The 12,558-nt window shown below is 27.7% G+C and overlaps 2 protein-coding genes across 2 annotated transcripts; one reads left to right on the top strand and one right to left on the bottom strand.

Moving 5' to 3' along the window:
- Positions 1–287: 287 nt before the first annotated feature.
- Positions 288–2,159, top strand: LOC149060042 (uncharacterized). The gene has a single exon (XM_089216524.1). The coding sequence runs from the start codon at positions 291–293 to the stop codon at positions 2,157–2,159; it is 1,869 nt and encodes a 622-aa protein (XP_089072650.1). The 5' UTR covers positions 288–290.
- A 1,633-nt stretch (positions 2,160–3,792) lies between these two features.
- Positions 3,793–12,225, bottom strand: LOC149060041 (uncharacterized). Its single transcript, XM_089216396.1, has 3 exons — positions 12,122–12,225; positions 6,371–7,186; positions 3,793–4,570 (listed from the first exon to the last, which is right to left on the bottom strand). Exons 2-3 carry the CDS (start codon positions 6,516–6,518, stop codon positions 3,804–3,806), a joined length of 915 nt encoding a protein of 304 aa, XP_089072522.1. The 5' UTR covers positions 6,519–7,186; positions 12,122–12,225; the 3' UTR covers positions 3,793–3,803.
- Positions 12,226–12,558: the final 333 nt, after the last annotated feature.

Genomic DNA, 12,558 nt, shown 5'->3' with positions numbered 1-12,558 from the left:
TTATTGTCATGAATTAAAGAAAAATATGCAGGAAGCTCATCAATTAGCTAAGGCACAACTACAAACTAGCAAGATTGAATCGAAGAATCGTTACGATCAAACGCTAAAATCTCTAAACATAAACCCTGGTGACAAAGTAATGATGCAAGAAAAGCAAAGCAAAGGGAAACTAGCACCGAAATGGCTAGGACCCTATATTGTTATAGAATCTCACCCAGACTCTCCAAATCTAACAATACAAAAAGGGAACACACTAGTAACTCTGCACAAAAATTTGTTTAAAAAGTTTCATGAAAGGAATTAAACTATGTTTCAGAATTAGCATGATCACTCTACAACCTATACAATCTTCAATCAAGAATCTCGAAATGAGTGATTTTAACAGAGCATTCACACCAATGTTTAATGTAACATCTTTTGGAAACAATCAAGGACTGTACTATGAGTCACATGGAGATATTAGATTATCACATCTCAGTTGGAATTTGGTAACTTACCTCGATCTCGATACATTCATTTCGAAATACGCCATGATAATGAAATACTACGAAGCAACTACGGATATTTGTAAGGAAATGACAGAAAATTTTGGAAGCGTGGAAATATCTAACACTTGTGAACTATTCCTACAACAGTTTTCTCGAGCAACATTACCCTATTTAAATGAAATTGACACAAATCATCGTAGTTTGATGTTAGCCATTGGTTATAAACAGACAGAAGACACTAGGATTCGCCGAGAATTGGGATCTGCCTTTAGGCGTGTGGCCAACGTTCTACATGGCATGTGCTCAAAAATCGATATTGAATTCATAATAAGCAAAATAATAGAGTTAAACAGAACCAAAGCTAACAGCCTAAACTTGATACCAGAGAAGATAAGAATAGCACAAACAGAAGCAAATCATACTACACAGAAAATTGAAAAACAACAACAAAAGCTGGAGGAAAACCTTCATTTCTTACAACAACAAACAAATAGTAGTATTCAAAACATTAATAAACTAGAATTTAAAACCAGAATATTAGAACAAGTTTTTACATTTGAAGTAATATTGAACAAGTATGCATATGAAACTCAGAACCACGTAGCCGTATTAAATGCAGCAGTAGACGGAAAATTACACACTAGTATGTTCACACCACAAAAGCTATACAGAGAATTGCTAGAAATAAAAATGGAAATACCTATCGGAAATGCTCTTCCATTGGAAGTTAACACTGAAACTCTAATCGAATTTTACAAATTATCCGAAATCACCATAATTCACAAAAATAATTATTTAATATATGTTATGGAAATTCCTTTAATTTCCAGCGATGAGTATACTATGTATCAACCGATACCATTACCAATACAATACAATGGGAATACAATAATACTAATCGATCCAGAATTAGACTATATAGGATTTAGCAGAGACAATGAACATTTCCTAACGCTAAGATTAGAACAATGGGAAAAATGTATACAAGCAACACCCTACAAGATCTGTAAGGACATTCAACAAATCCACCATAGTGCAACATCCGGGTTATGTGCTATCTCACTAATCACAAATCACCAATCAAGCTCGAATAATTGCAAAGTCAAGTTTTTATCCCTACATTCACCAATTTGGCATAAATTATCTCAAACCAATTCCTGGATATATTATAGTCAAACCGAGATAGGAACTATAACTTGCCAGAATTCACCACAAACATCTAAAATTGAGATTTCAGGGGTAGGAAGGCTGACTTTATCTCCCTTATGTAAAATCCACATAGGAAATTCTATACTTTTCACAACTAATCGATCAATTAAGAATACCCAGTATGATATTATACCAGATAATAAAAATAACTTAATGAAAAAATTGGAAGAATCTGTTAAGAATGTTTTGCCCCAGAACGTTACGAGCAACATCCCAATTAAAGATCTTAACCATTTAGCAAACATAGCATCTGATATTAGTAAGCTTCCACACGTTTCCTCAGAACCTCTATTAATATTAAGAATTGAATTTTATGTAATAATTATTTATGTATTTTCTATATTTTTCGCCATTACAATTAGCATAATAATTTATAAACTAAGAATTAATCGTATTAAAACATACAACCCTGAAATACCAGATAGTAAATCAAGTAGTAGTCAGGTTGAAATTCAAGTATAAAATTAATTGTATTCAGTAATTTTATTTAAATTTGTACAATTTGTAACTTTTTTTTTTTTTTTTTTCTCTTACTGTAATGCACTGACCTCCTCAGAACATTTCGGATCCTCGCAGACACTTAGGATTGGGTGAAACTCGGTGGTCATAGGACCCCCGTGTTTCATTTAGTCTGGGGGGTGTTACGAACCCCTGAATCTGATTATTATAAATATGAATAATATAATGAATATTATTCTACATGACATTTTGTAAGACCATCAGGAATAGTGTGTTGTGCGACGGCTAGACCGTGGAATCCGCTGACACAGGATTTTGATTGTGACACGGAGCGTCGTCGTACAATACACTATACGGGAGGCCAGTCAGTCTTATAATTACGTCTGAACCGATACATTGTTATTAGCCGTAGTAAATAATAAAATATAATTTTTATTTAATTATTTTGCGTACGTTATTTTATTTTGTTGTGTAAAATCATAACAATATATTAAAATTTAATTTTATTGTCATGGGGTTGTAGCTACGTAATATTACACTTAGCTAAAATTATTATTTTTGATATAGAATCCGCCTATTGTTTTTCTTTACTTTCTTTTCTACGACACACTCGATTTAGGATCGAGCTGGCAGTACTTCTGTAACACAAATTTATATAGTGATAAATATAGCAATGGTGTTAGACGGAGATACGCTGAAAGTGTTGTCTGAACTTAGACGTAAACGTGGTGTGGTCAAGGGTGCACTCAATCGTACGTTGAAATTTATCAATGGCTTTGATCCAGAAACTGAGGCCTTGTCATTGTTAGAGTTTAGGCAAGAGGAGTTACCACAAATAAATAGGAAATTTGACAATGTACAGTCAGAGATAGAACTACTCAATACCGAGGATCCGTCGGAGGAAGAGAAGGAAAGAGAAGAGTTTGAAAAAAACTATTTTGCCGCACGTTCTAGGATTCAGGCCGGCCGCACACCAAAAGAGCAAAACTGTTTTTAGTCATCGCTAGTCATTTTTGTCTAAAGACAACTAAAAACAATTTGTTTTGGTCAGTCGCACACCAAAAGAGCAAAACTGTGTAATTCATCGTTAGTCGTAAAATTGTAGTATAGTATTTCAGTCACCAACATGTCTTCCGACGAAGAAGAAGTTATTGTTCCTATTTTGTGGTCTTTGTTGTTAAATATCGAAGAGAATGAAAAACAAAAAAGAATGTGGGTTCATCCTCTAAATAAAAAACGTACAACAAATAATTTAATCAAATGTTTTTTACGTGAATTACGTAATGATGATTTAAAATTTAAAAATTTTACGAGAGTAAGTCCTGAAACATTTGATTACATTTTGAATATAATTTCTGAAGAAATTCAAAAAGCTGATACTAACTTCAGAAAGAGTATCAAACCGGATGAACAATTATTAGTCACTTTGTGGTAAGTAGAATTTAATTTAATTAGTATCAAATTCAAGCTTTAGAGGAAAAAGAATTTTTTTGTAGACTATAGTATATAGGTATAGTATATATATATATACCTATAACACCTTTATTTTAATGTAATAATCTAAATTATAATTTTATATAATTACTTATGAAATATATTTAACTTTTTTATTTTTAAATTATTATTTATACATCACTTAAAAATTATTTATATAAGTTCTTGATATGAGTTTGAACTTTCTGAAGAAGACAATAATTCTGGACTTTGAGAAAAGAGAAACTGTGTAGTTTGAGGCGAGTTTTGATTTACTGGTTGAGGCTGAATAGTATGCTGTTGATTTGGCTGTACATTGTTTGAATATAATGTCGAAAAGTTACTTGTATATATCGATGTTGCAGAAGATGAAGTTTCTTGTTCATCAAGAAGTTGATCCAATGTACTTAAAACAGCGTTTTTAAATCTACGCTGGTTTTTGTTATTGAGCTTTTTAAAATCTGGTACTAAACTTTTTAAAAATAATAATTCTGGTGGATCTTCAATTGGATTGACTTTTGGAGTAGTTTTTGATTTTAAATAGCTGATCATTGGTTCTGCAATCATCTCACTTGTCAGAACTTTTTTAATTTTTTTTGGTTTCTTAAACTCGTGTGTACTTGAACTTTGTTCACTATCTATTTCTTCATCCACATTTACATCTGGGTTCAACTGAAGTGTTATATCAGGTTCTTCCTCAAAATTTGTAACTTCAGATTCTTCAACATTTTTATAGGTTGTTTCGTCCAAATCATCCGCAGTAAGGTTACTTGTCATAGTTTTATGTTGCAACATATAATCTTTTAAAAACGCCATGTTATCGTATAAATACCATTTTCTTTTTTTCGTTGCACCGGACCCAGATGTAAATTTCTTTTCCTCACGTAATTGTCTAGAAAACGAATTGCGTAAAGTCATCCATTTGGTTTTACATTCTGAAACTATAAAGAAAAAAAAAGTTGAAGTTAGAAGTTGAAGACCTTATAGTATGTTTTATCTATAATACATTAATATGTACTTAATGAATAAAAAAGTTACACAATATGGGTAAGTTTAAAAATTAGAAAACATGTTTTATATTAATTCAAAATGACTAAAAATGTAATGAATTTAATTTAAAAAAAAAATTACTGCGTAATATTAGAAAATTATGTCAAAAAATAAATTTTTCTATGAATAAAATGTATATAAAAATAAAAACAATATTGTTGAGTGTGCACAAGTGTGTCACTTTTCCAGACTTTTGTATTTGTATAAAAAATGATCCATTATTATTTTATTTTAATTTATTCCTCATAATTTATGTTGTAAATAATGTTACAGTTATTTAGCGTCTGGTGAACGTTTTCAACGATTGCACTACCATTTTCGATTGGGAGCTACAACCATTGGAATAATTGTTGATTCTGTATGCTCCGCGATATGGAAATTACTATCTCCTATATATTTGCCATCACCGAAAAAAAAAGACTGGATAAAAATAGCAAACGATTTTAATGAAATATGGAATTTTCCAAATTGTGTTGGTGCAATTGATGGTAAACATATTTCTATTATTTGTCCTCCAGGTGCCGGTTCGGAGTATTACAATTATAAGGGCTATCATTCAATTGTACTAGGTACAAGCGGTAGTCAATGCTCACGCAAAGTTTGTTGTAATAGACGTTGGTGATTATGGTCGATCTAGTGATAGTGGGATTTTCAAAGAATCTTTATTTGGTAAAAAATTAATTAATAATAAATTAAATTTGCCTGCACCAAAAAAAATTGACCATAATATAAACGAAGACTTCTCTTTTGTATTTGTTGGGGACGAAGCTTACCCACTTTTACCAAACCTAATGAGGCCATTCCCTCGCAGGCAGTTAACAAATGAAAAACGTATTTATAATTATCGTTTATCCCGTGCGAGAAGAATAGTAGAGTGTGCATTTGGAATTATGGTAAAACGATTTAATGTATTGGAAAATAAGATGTTAGTTGGTCCCGAGAAAGCTACTAAAATAACTCGGGCGATATGTGTAATTCATAATTTAATTATGACAAGGGAAGTAAACCTTACAGAAATTCATAATGAAATTGAAAATCATCATAATCAAATTGAATTAAGAGACGAAGCAAATATTGTTCATCATAACAGATCGTCTATAGCAGCTATCGAACAACGTAATAAGTTTATGGATTTTTTCAATTCAGAAAATGGTTCAGTTCCTTGGCAAGACAGATATTTAGTTTAAAAAAATAATTTTAGTTCTAACTTTTAAAATATAATGTAATTGTTTAATATTGTTTTATTTAGTACATTTGAAGTGCTTTATTTTATTTTTTCTATACTTTTATTTTATAACTATTCAATATAATTTACTAATTATTTCTATAAAAATATATTGACCAATGATCAATTTTATTTTGTCCTATTTACTTTACTAAATTATTTGTTTAATTATGTAGTGTGTATCAGACATATTTCATACCATTAAAATGGAAATTGAAAAAGTTAATTATTAAATGTAAAAAAAAATCTACAAATACTTGATAATATATTCGGCTCAGCGGCGTATACTTACTATAAAATATAGTATATGCATGCGCAGGCCGTGTCGCATTATTTTGTACAATAATAAGTAAAATTTTTGATTTCATATAAAAACATAAAATAGTTCAAAATAACATAAGGGCTTGAGCAGGAAGGCGCTCAGCTGCAAACCTAGAATTATATTATTATAAAATATTAGAGGTACCTGGAGCTTTTAGTATTCTGGAGATTTCTGTCCATAATTTTTCCTGAACATCTCGGTTGCTATGTTGTTTGTCTTTATAATTATAGATGGTAGATCTTTGTTGAACAAGTGTTATGAGTGTTTCCAGGTATATATTTTCAGTGATCATAGTTAAGACTGAGTAGAAAATTTAAAACGTCACATGTTTATTATTTGTTAATATATTATGTAATATGTGGAATATGTTTATAATTACCTTTATATAGGTATACAAAATGTATAACGTATAAAAAAATTTTAAAATTTATATATTACCTAATATATAAAAACAGTAATCATATATTATTATTAATTATGAATTGTAATTAATTATATTAATGAACGATCGTTCTGCAACGTCTGTGGTATCCAACTATAATTAACCATCTGATAACGGTCAAACTGGCGGTTTGACTAATAAAAATTGTTTTGTTTTGACTGACGAAATAGAGCATGTTCTATTTCGATAAAACACGATTAGTCATGACTAGAATTGACTGAAGAGCAAAAATGTTTTGTTTTGACTAAGACTTATCAGTGTGCGGGTTTCACTGAATTACATGTGTTCTATTTTTAATTAGTCATAATAAAGCTGCTTCAGTCTGCTTTAAGCAGTTTTGCTCTTTTGGTGTGCGGCCGGCCTAACTAACGAAAGGCGTCATAATTCTTCAGGTCGTGATACCTCACATAACTCGAATACGTCAACAACCCAATCACGGATACAATTACCACCCAAAAAAATTCCGGAATTCGGCGGAAACATTCAAGATTGGGAACCTTTTTTTGACTCCTTCCGATCTGCAATACACGAGGAAAATACTTTTACATCGGCTAACAAACAACTTAGTGTTGTATTTTTAATCCTGTTACAAACGCAAAAAATTTTATAATTTTTCAACTTAAAAATTACTTGCAAATATTCGAGTTTTCAACAGATTTCGTAAAAATTTGAACTATAAACGCTTATAAAAAAAAATTGTGACTAACAATTTTTAATATTTTTTAGCTACAATTAGAACAACTCATAAGGAACCTTGTATTACATTTTCATGTTTTTTTAGTCATCCAACATTTTTTTACCGACACTTTAAAAAAAAATTCTCAAAAAAAATCGAAAATTTCAGTGGTCTATAAAGTCACAATTTTTTTTTTTATAAGCGTTTATAGTTCAAATTTTTACGAAATCTGTCGAAAACGCGAATATTTGCAAGTAATTTTTAAGTATACCTTATTATTATGCAAAATGCGACTTTATTGAAAAATAAAATATTTGTTTCAAAACAGAATATAATATGACAATATTTAAATATAATATATCCTAGACTGACAAATCATCTCCGTTCAGAATCGTTTTCGTATACAATGATACCTATCATTGCATTCAAATTTAATCCCATCCATTACAGTAACCTACTGTACAGCAGAGCGACATCCACGACTTACCCGCTTTTTAGTTTTGAAGTTATCAATAAAATCCATATCTTGTTCATATTATTACTAATTAGTAATTAAGTAATTTAACACAACAAAATTTAAGTTTAATTTTAGGTCTATATTATATTTTTTTTTTTATGACCAACAACCATTTTAGATTCTGTATCTATAATCTATTAATATTAAATTATATAGTAAATTTAAAATCCCAACCTATCATTTTTTTTAAAGTATAACAGCACAATAAAATCCTTTAAATTTATTTAAACCTTTTTTTTAATTATTACAAGTTAAAACCAATACATTTTATTATTATTTTAAAGTTTTTTTCCCCCACATACCAAAAAGCCGTTTTAAAATCATTTTAGAAATATTTTTCAGAAAATAATAAATATTTTCAAAAGATCTTTTAATGATCAACATAATATATTTTAAAAATGTTTTTTTTTTTTTGGTTTAGTTTTGGAAATATTTTTAAAACATTTTCATAATTCAATTTTTAAAATATACTGTTAACAATCTTTTCAAAATATATGATAATATTTTGTATTCATTTTAAAGATAACTTAAAAATATTTATTAATTAGTAATTATTTAATCATTTATTGATTTAAATGTATGAAATAATCCTGTATTATGGGGCATTATACTATATTATATAACAGGGATGGGCTACTGGCGGCCCGCGGGCCGCATGCGGCCCTCGAGCCTTTTTTATCTGGCCCGCGCTACATTTTCAAATTACTTCATATAATTTTAGCGATTATCTGTGTTTTATTTTATTTTATTATGTTTTTCGATAAAATGTGTATATAAATTCTTATCTAGTTTTAAACCGAAACTAAATTATTAAATGTCTAAATATATATTTACAATGGCGTAGCTAACATAGTATTTATTTCATTTTCGGTTTAGTCATATCCGTACTGCCGTTAGTAAATTTAATGGACCTTTTTTTTTTTTTGCTTTCTCCTATGCATTGCGGCCCGCTAGATTTTAAAGTACTTAAAAGTGGCCCGCTAGTTACATTGAGTTGCCCATCCCTGTTATATAATATAGTTAGTATTCTAACTATATAATATTAGACTATTATGACTTATCATTTAAACCCAATAAACTTGTTGTATAATTCAACCTGGAAGACTTTAAACTGAATTATTTATTTTGGTTCATATTATAGTATAATAATATTTACTTTCATTTTATCGCCGACTGGCCCGACTGCAATAGCTGTATTATGATTAAATTCAGATTTATTAAATTTGAGGCAAATTCAATGAGCGAAATTTTTTATAAATATATATAATTAATATAATGAAATAGGTAATTAAACAAAATATTATTTTTAGTTTTAGTTTTAATTAAACATAAACACATAATATGGATTCATGGGTAATCAAAACAACCAAAAACACATCTGAAAATAATAAAACGCCCAAAAGTACTTCAAATAATAATAAAACATCAGAAAATACTTCAATAATTAATGAAACAAATAGTCAACCGATTTTTCAAACACATCAAAAAAATCAAATAATTCTTCTGTTGTATCCTAATGTAGATCTTTTAGAAGTCAATGGTTTAAGTTATTTGATTGGCTTGAATATTGTTCATAAAATATTTAAAATATTTAAGCTGTATTAATTAATATTAAAATGTTCCACATTTAACCATATGCAAATATGATCAGTGAATATTATGAATATTATAATTATCTACGTAAACATTAATTTAATTTTTATTTTTATTATTTAGTATTATTCGTTTTGTATTTTTAAAATAAATGTTTCATTGTAAATTCCCAAAATATTCTATTATAAATGGATATTAGTCCAAGGCTGGGCAAGTTAACGATTTTTTTTAACTCGTTAAGTTAAGTTATTTTAAATTAATAAAGTTAAGTTATAATAAAGTTTTTTTACACTCGAGAAAAATCTGGGGACATTTTTTTTAAATGATACATAAAAATATTATTAACTAGCTATCAAAAAACCTACTTTTCCAAAATAAATCTTAGTCCTGAACACATACTCAAATCAATTTGCCCAAGTGGTACATCAAAAAAAAAAAAAAAAAAAAAAAACACCTTAATAGTTTTCTCCCAACTGCTAAAATACCAATATTTTTAATTGATTCACATAAATTTTAAAAATCAAACAGGCAGTACCTACCACCCAAATATATTTTCAATACTGAGTAGACAAAATGCAGCCACCGTGTAGATTTAAAGACTAGGCTCAGCACAACATGAACAATTATTATCAGTAAAAATATAATTACCTACTTTGTAGTTTGTACTATATTTTTAAATAAAAATAAAACCACAAATGTTAAACCTTTAATAAATTTATAATGATAATCCTGTAGGTAGATATTATATAGCCCATATAATGACTATTAAAGTTATTTTTCATATTATTTACGTCTACAGGAAATTCATATTAAAATAGTAAATTATAAATATACTATAAAAACCTCATTAATAATTTGCATTATTGTTTGCACTAAAATTAACTTAATTTAGATACTTTTAAATAAAATTAACTTAAAGTTAACACGTTAATCTCAAAAAAAAAGAACTTATTAAGTTAAGAGTTAATTTGTAAAAAAAGTAACGAGTTAATTAACTTAATTTTAACTTTTAACTCGTTAATGCCCAGCCTTGGATATTACTATATTAGATGGAAAATTATAGTTGTGTGAATTTAATGAGATGTCAGTGTAAAATGTAAATAAATTAAAAATTGCATTTATATTGTTTTTATATATAATGCCCCCCCCCCAAAAAAAAAAAATTTGCTTTGTCCCTCCTGGAAATTTGGTCTGGCTACGGGCCTGTATTAAACCTATATTAATTTTAGTTCTCGAAATAAGTTAAATTTGTAAGGTAAATTGTAAGTTATGTTTATTGAGAAAAAAAATTAATTATAAGGTTACTGTTCATTCTGGTTATAAAATAGGACTTTGAATGTTGTTTAGATTTTTACGGAATACGCGTGTAAAAATAAGACAATTGCAGTCCTGTAATTTACATAATATTAAAAATAGTATTTTGAATATGAATAATAAATAATAATAAACAATATATTAGAATTCAAAAAAAATTATTAAATTGTAGATATATTATAATTAATTTACAATTTTATTTTTAGTATCTTTTTTAATTCAAAAAGAAGAACCAAATTATAAGAAGATGGCATTATATATCAATCACAAAAATTCGAACCATTTTGAGATAGTGATAAAAGTAAAAAAACAAGGTCGTTAATTTTATATTTTAATTGTATATTTTAAGATGTTAGTATTTATTAGCTGAATTCAAATTTATATTCAAAAGCTGATGTAAGTTTTTTTTTAAATGTTTTTTTTATGTATTAATTTATAAAAGTTGCTTTGTTGGTTTTTTTTACCTATATAAGATATTTTTATTTTATTTATTTAGTATCATAATTTATTTGTTTAAAATAAAATAGAATTAAAACAAAAGAATATGTTGTATCTGAACATTGGAGTCAAAGTTTAAACATTATAATTCTATATATTGTATATATATTATACATTTTGTTTTGGAAAATGTATGTATATACATCTTTAGTGAATAAACACTAGGATATTTTTCAAAGGATAACCCAGATAGGTACTGCCTAAAAATAATCAAATCATCACAATATTAAAACAGAATTAATTTTCTTTATATACAACTATAAAAAGGTCACACTAAAAAAATATTAAGTAATATAAGGTGATATTGATATTATGTGCCAAATTAAATACAGTCATTACACAACTTTAAAATTGAACTTGGGTATAAAGATACGTAAAATATTTAAATATATAAAATACAGTCTTGTAAAAGATACTTTTAAAAAGTATTCAAGTACAGATACAGATACTTTTTTCCAAAAGTATTTAAAATATGTATTTGAATACTTAAAAAAAAAAGTATTTAAGTACAAATACAAATACGTTTAAAAAGTATTTACAGATACATTCAAATACTTTTTTTTTAAATATCTTTTATCTTTTTTCCTTGGCATAATGACCTTATAGATAAATTGAATTATTATTTATTAATCAACTAAATTATTATTTATATTTTAGAACTCTAATTTTACTTAAATTAATTAGAATAAGAATAATTAAGTTAGAATAATTAAAAAGTAAGACGAAAAAAGTACTTATAAATAGTATTTGATTTTAAATACAGATATAGGTACTTAAAAAGTATTTGAACACTTTTACTCAAGTACTTTACAAGTCTGATAAAATACTAGAAATAGTTATTAATATTGTACTTACGTCGATACTAGGTGTAGGATGTCCAACGTCCAAGTCTAATATATTACAGTCGGATTGTGGAATTAGAATGACACATCAACGGTTCTAGGCATAACACATTAATAGAGTTTTGCCGCCAACGAATCTGTATCCTAGCGGCGAACGTACACACTAAACTTTGACAATTTCCCGCATTCGGGATAATATGTATAAAGTATTTATTGTTGTTTAATTTATATTTATAGCTATTCGTCAATAATTTCCGGCCGTCGATTATCGATCGATATATTATAATATCACATTTTATGATATTATTAGATTGATCCATTCTAGCAATACTCGGTCCCGACGGCCGACGATCTATTATTATTATTTAAATAGAATCCGGTTTAAATATATAAATTGGTACTCGCCTTTTATATCGACCACCACAATATAGCTATACAGTTACCACATTC

Source organism: Diuraphis noxia, unplaced genomic scaffold (genome assembly GCF_037042655.1).
Source record: "Diuraphis noxia isolate RWA-SAM2 unplaced genomic scaffold, SU_Dnox_SAM2 contig0001, whole genome shotgun sequence".
Lineage (NCBI taxonomy): Eukaryota > Metazoa > Arthropoda > Insecta > Hemiptera > Aphididae > Diuraphis > Diuraphis noxia.
This window is presented reverse-complemented; position numbering and strand designations above follow the sequence as displayed.